This window comes from Myotis brandtii, unplaced genomic scaffold, assembly GCF_000412655.1.
Source record: "Myotis brandtii unplaced genomic scaffold, ASM41265v1 scaffold317, whole genome shotgun sequence".
Taxonomy (NCBI): domain Eukaryota; kingdom Metazoa; phylum Chordata; class Mammalia; order Chiroptera; family Vespertilionidae; genus Myotis; species Myotis brandtii.
Genome location: NW_005362155.1, coordinates 282,143 through 287,807, shown reverse-complemented (window position 1 = coordinate 287,807; position 5,665 = coordinate 282,143). Strand labels below are relative to the sequence as shown.

At 50.5% G+C, this 5,665-nt stretch overlaps 1 protein-coding gene across 1 annotated transcript in view; it reads left to right on the top strand.

The window, feature by feature from the left end:
• Positions 1-249: 249 nt before the first annotated feature.
• Positions 250-5,665, top strand: part of RABEP2 (rabaptin, RAB GTPase binding effector protein 2) — a 14,378-nt gene continuing 8,962 nt past the window's right edge. Inside the window, exons 1-2 of the mRNA XM_005870326.2 lie at positions 250-562; positions 3,764-3,921. Coding sequence (XP_005870388.1) covers positions 448-562; positions 3,764-3,921 — 273 coding nt within the window. The 5' untranslated portion in view covers positions 250-447. The remainder of the gene's footprint in view (positions 563-3,763; positions 3,922-5,665) is intronic.

The window sequence follows — 5,665 nt, the reverse complement described above, 5'->3', positions numbered from 1 at the left end:
GGAGGGCGTGGCCTTGCGGCCCAATGGGTGGGGCCAGCTGAGAGGTGGGGCCCCGTGAGTGGGTGTGGGCGTGGCCAGGTGGGCAAGGGGCGGGGACTTTGGAAGGGAGGGGTCATGTCAGAGGAAAGAGGATTGGCTGAACCGTGGGATGGGGAAGAGGCGGGACTGTAAACTACAGGTCGAATTAGGTGAGAAGAAGGCGGGGCCCGGTAAGTGGGCGGGTCTGGGGAAGGGGCGGGGACCGTGGTCGCAGTATTACTAGGTCGCTGGACTTTGGGGTTCGGTGGCCCGGGTTATTGGGGATCCCGGAGTGATGGGAAGAGAGGCTGATTCTTGTTCCCCACAGTGCTTGATCCCCAGCCCCAGGAGGGCGCAAAGGCTGAGGCAGAGGCTGAGTCAGGGGAACTCTGCCGACTTCGCGCTGAGCTGGCAGGCGCCCTGGCGGAAATGGAGACCATGAAGGCTGTGGCTGAGGTGAGCGAGAGCACGAAGGCGGAGGCTGTGGCCGCGGTGCAGCGGCAGTGCCAAGAGGAGGTTGCTTCCCTGCAGGCCATCCTGAAAGGTGAGTCAGGGTCTCGTCGCAGACTCTCCATCAGCCCCACAGAGGGGAGTGCATGACCAGAAGAAGGTCAAGGGGTCCGATCAGCTGTGGGGAGAGGGGGGGGGAGGGTCGGTTAGCAGGGCTGCCTAGTCCAGGGCAGGCCTATGGGCCCAAGGAAGGGGCACCCTGTCTGATGTGCACAGTGGCACTGCCTGGGCTGGCAGCAGCTCTGTCAGTTCCAGCTGAGTTTAGCTCTGAGCTCTTCCTGCTCCCTTGCCCCCTGTCATTTCTTGTCCCTCACTGATCAGCCCTGAAGATGAGCCACTTCTCAGTTCCCGGAAGCTCCTTCATTTGAGCCTCTGGGCGCCAGACTCAGCGCTGGGCCCTGCCTCTTTGGAGTCTAACCCTCTGGTTCCCTTCCCTCCCCAGCACCCTTACATCCGCACCGGCCCCTACCACACACTCTGCATCGACTTCCCTGTATGTACTTGGGATGCAGCACCGTCCATTGCCCCAGATCCCGTAGCTCCTTTTTCTGTTTCCCGCTTCTCCTCTAGTCAGAGGCCAAAGTCTCTGAAATAGCTTCCAGTCCTGTCGCCCACTCTGCTTCCACAGCCACTGCTGTAGTGAGGCTCTGGACAACTCCCCCGGATAGTCACCCCAGCCTCTCACAGTCTCCTTCTGTAATCTGGCCTTGACATTGGCTTCCAGGGTACACTTTCTTTTTTTAAGTATATTTTTATTGATTATATTGACTTCAGGGAGGAAGGGAGAGGGAGATAGAAGCATTAATGATGAGAGAGAATCATTGAGTGGCTGCCTTTTGCACGCCTCCCACTGGGGATCCAGCCCACAACCTGGGCATGTGCCCGCACTGGGAATCAAACCGTGACCTCCTGCCTCATAGGTCAATGCTCAACCACTGAGCCACGCCGGTTTGGTCAGAGCACACTTTCTAAAATTCCCACCCCACCATGTCATTTACTTTTCTAACAGCTGCTCCACCTCCAGACTTCTGGGGCTGTATTTCCCACATCTCAGGCATCCACGTACTATTTATGCAACGTGGTTGTCTCCTTGTATGACTTGCCCTGTTACCTGCTTAATATTTGTCCTTTAAATAGGTCCACTTTTTTAAAAAAGTACATACATTTATTTTATTAATCCTTACCCGAGGATATTTTTCCATTGGTTTTTATTTATTTCAAGGAAGCTTTTTTTTTTAAAGATTCTTTTTTTTTTTATTTTTTTTTTATTGATTTCAGAGAGGAAGGGAGAGGGAGAGATAGAAACATCAATGATGAAGAGAATCATTGATCAGCTGCCTCCTGCACGCCCCCTACTGGGGATTGAGCCCGCAACCCGGATATGTGCCCTTGACCGGAATCAAACCCAGGACCCTTCAATCCACAGGCTGACACTCTATCCACTGAGCCAAACAGCTAGGGCTCCATTGATTTCTAGAGAGAGTGGAAGGGACTGGGAGAGACAGACAGAGAGAGAAACATCAATGTGAGAGAGACACATTGATTGGTTGCTTCCCACACGTACCCCAACCAGGGCTGGGGATCGAACCTGCAACCGAGTTATGTGCCCTTGACCAGAATTGAACCTGGGACTCTTCAGTCCACAGGCTGATGCTCTATCCACTGAGCCAAACAGGCTAGGGCTTACATACATTTATTTTAAAGGAAACTTTCTGTCCCTGTAAGAAAAACTACCCTAAATCATCATCATAACGACAGTGATAATAATAATGGCAAACGTTTATTGAACATATCATAACAACAACGTTTATAATAATGGCTAACGCATATATGCCAGGTACTGAGTTAAGTGCTTTATGAGTATTTAACCTTTATAACAGTTTCTGTGAAGTAGGAACTGTTATCTATCTCCATTTTGCAGAGGAAGCGCGGAGGCCCAGGTGGGTTTAGATAACTTGCCCAAGGTTCTGCAGGTAGAAACCACAGATTTGAACCCAGATGGTCTGGCAGCAAAACTTTTTTTTTAAGAGGATATATTATAAATTTATTCTTTTTTTATTCTTTATGACTTTAGAGAGAGGAAGGGAGAGGCAGAGAGAAATAGAAACCAATGATGAGAGAGAATCATCAATTGGCTGCCTCCTACACATCCCCCCTGGGGGGTGTGACCCAACCGGGAATTGAACTGTGACCTCCTGGTTCATGGGTTGATGCTCAACCACTGAGCAACACTGGCCGGGCTCAGGATATATTACAGATTTTTGTAGCAATAACTTAGTTCACACCATGCAATAAAAATACATTAATAAAAGTAAGTAAATAAAAGAACCAGTACATTAATCAAAATAAACAAGCTTTTGTAGGTTCTAAACTGAAGGATGTTCTTTTTCCCCCTGCAGAATCCTTAAAACCTGAGGCACTTAAAATTTGTTAGCCTTTCACCCTAGCTGGTTTGGATAGAGCGTCAGCCTACGGACTGAAGGGTCCCGGGTTCGATTCCGGTCAAGGGCATGTGCCTGGGTTGCGGGCTTGATCCTCAGTAAGGGGGTGTGAAGCAGGCAGCTGATCAATGATTTTCTCTCTCTCCCTTCCTCTCTGAAATCAGTAAAAATATATATTTTTAAGAAATTGTTAGCCTTTCTACTGAGATGTGAATTAGACACAACAATGAAGAAAAAGGTTAAGAGACCAGTTATCTGTTATGGATCATTCCAGCTTTGTTCAACCGTGACTGGAACTCTTCTCATATTCTCATTTGTTTTCCTGATAAAGTGTGCTGCCTGGCTATTGGCTGAACTTTGGATTTGGCAGAATATTTACTTCTAATGTTAGTACACACTAAAATAAGTATGAAAATAACAAGAAATATATTAGATACTGATTTTTGTTGGTGTATGTTGATACGCATCTGTACGTACTGTTACTGGTCTATATGTGGACTGGGTATCGTATCCTCAGCATTATGTGTAACACCCTCCATATGTCATCTCCTTCGATCCCTCAGCAGCCCAGTGGCATAGTCATCAGTGTCCTCATTTTGCAGCTGAGGACACGGATGCAGAGAGGCTAACACTGTCCAGGGCCATCTCTCCACAAGGCCCCCCGTCTTAGTGTAGTCACTGTGGTAAATTGCCTCGCCCAGTGCATTAGTGTTGGGGAGCCCCCTGCTCACCCATGGCGGCAGGTGGGGGGCAAGCACTGACCCTGCCCCTCCTCCGCCTTCCTGCCCCGACAGACTCCATCAGCAGCTACGAAGCCCAGATCACTTCTCTGAAGCAGGAGCGGCAGCAGCAGCAGCAGGACTGCGAGGAGAAGGAGCGGGAGCTGGGCCGCCTGAAGCAGCTGCTGTCCCGCGCCCACCCCCTGGACTCCTTGGAGAAGCAGATGGAGAAGGTTGGGTGTGGGATAGCCTCCTCCTGGCCCCACTGGTGGCCGTGGGGCAGAGGGGTGCTGGGGTGCCACTCCCAGATCATTGGGAGCAGGGCACCCAGTCATCGTTCTGGGTGTCACATATGCTGGGTCCATACTGAGCAGGGTCTTGGCCTGCCACTTCCTAGTGGCTTTACTAGGTTCACTTACCTCCACAATGAAGGACAGTCATGGGGAAAGGGAGCTAACCCTCAAGGCTACTCTCACGCACTAGGCGCTCTGGTGACTGCTTGGCAGAGTCAGGCTCCCTCTTTCCCCTGAAAACGAGCCCCATTAGACCCATTTAACAGATGAGTAAGATGAGGCTTAGAGAAGTTCAATAATTCTCCCCAGGTTTTGCACATGGAAAGGAGATTTGGGACTTAAAAATCAAAGCCATCTGGTTCTAAAATTCTTGTTCTGGAAATAGTATATCACTTTCTTTGTTATTGTTTTCATTATTAATAATAGTAGGAAGCACATATTACCAAATTCTTCATCTTTCAAAGCAGGTTCACATCGTTCCCTCACTTGATCCTCACAGCATCCCTGTGAGGTAGGTACTTAGCTCATTTTATGCACGAGGAAACCAAGGCCCAGGGAGAGCGAGTCAGTCGCCGACTAGACAGACAGAGGTCAAAACAGGAGCCCAAGGAAGGAAGGTGCCTAACCCACACCTTCCCAGCAGAGGCTGCGGCTTGGTTCGGGGTGTTCCTCCGGGAGCAGTTACCCAGGGCGGGAAGGAGAGGGCTCTGCTGACGGAGAGCCACCCGGGACAGGGGAGGGGCTGAGGCCTGGCCCAGCTCCTGCGTGTGGCCATGGTCAGTCCGCAGCCTGGGATCTCAGAGTGTGGATTCCGAGGCTTCGGATGGATCCAGAGAGTTTGTTTGGGCCACACAGGCTTACGCTGCCTGTTGCCATGGTTCACATAAGAGTTTGGAGGGTTAGACTGAGCTTGTTTTTTTTTTTAACGTTTTTATTGATTGATTGATTGATTTTTTTTTTTTTTAGAGAGAGAGAGACATCAGTGTGACAGAGAAACATCCATCGGTTGCCTTCCACACACCCTGACTGGGGATCAGGTCTGCAGCCTGGGTATGTGCCCTGATTAGGAATCGAACCTGAGACCCTTTGGTCCGTGGGCCGATGCTGTAACCACTGACGCACACCGGCCAGGGCCGCAGGGCCATTCTTGCTGACCGGCACTCGTGGGAGACGAGATGGCCTGGTGACGTGGTGAGGTTTGGCTGTCCTTGCACAGAGGAGCCTGTTTCATCCACCTGGAGACGTTATGTTCAGCAGGATCCCAAACTTGGAAAGAGACCAACAAGAAATAGCCGGCAATATGGTGGTGATTGGAATGTGGGAGGCATATCGGTTAGGGCGAGGTTTGGAAACCCAGGTCAGCAGTGGCTTAAATAAGAGCGATGCTTATTTTCCTAAGGTCCAGAGGTAGACGTTTCCAAGGCTGAAATGGCAGCTCAGCTCTTAGGGAAGCCGCAAAACTGTTGTTCTCCAGAGCGACTGAGCTCTTGCTCCCCGGTATTTGTCATCAGTTTGGCCACATAAGCTCCTATAAGAATTTGTTAACAAGTCGTTAGGAACTCGGGCTCCTTCTGTGTTGCTGTGTAGCCATAGGTATAGCTTACTACCTCATGTCCAAGATGCCTGCTTGAGTGCCAGCCCTGCCCACATTCTAGCCGGCGAGGAGGAGGAGGAGGAGGAGAGG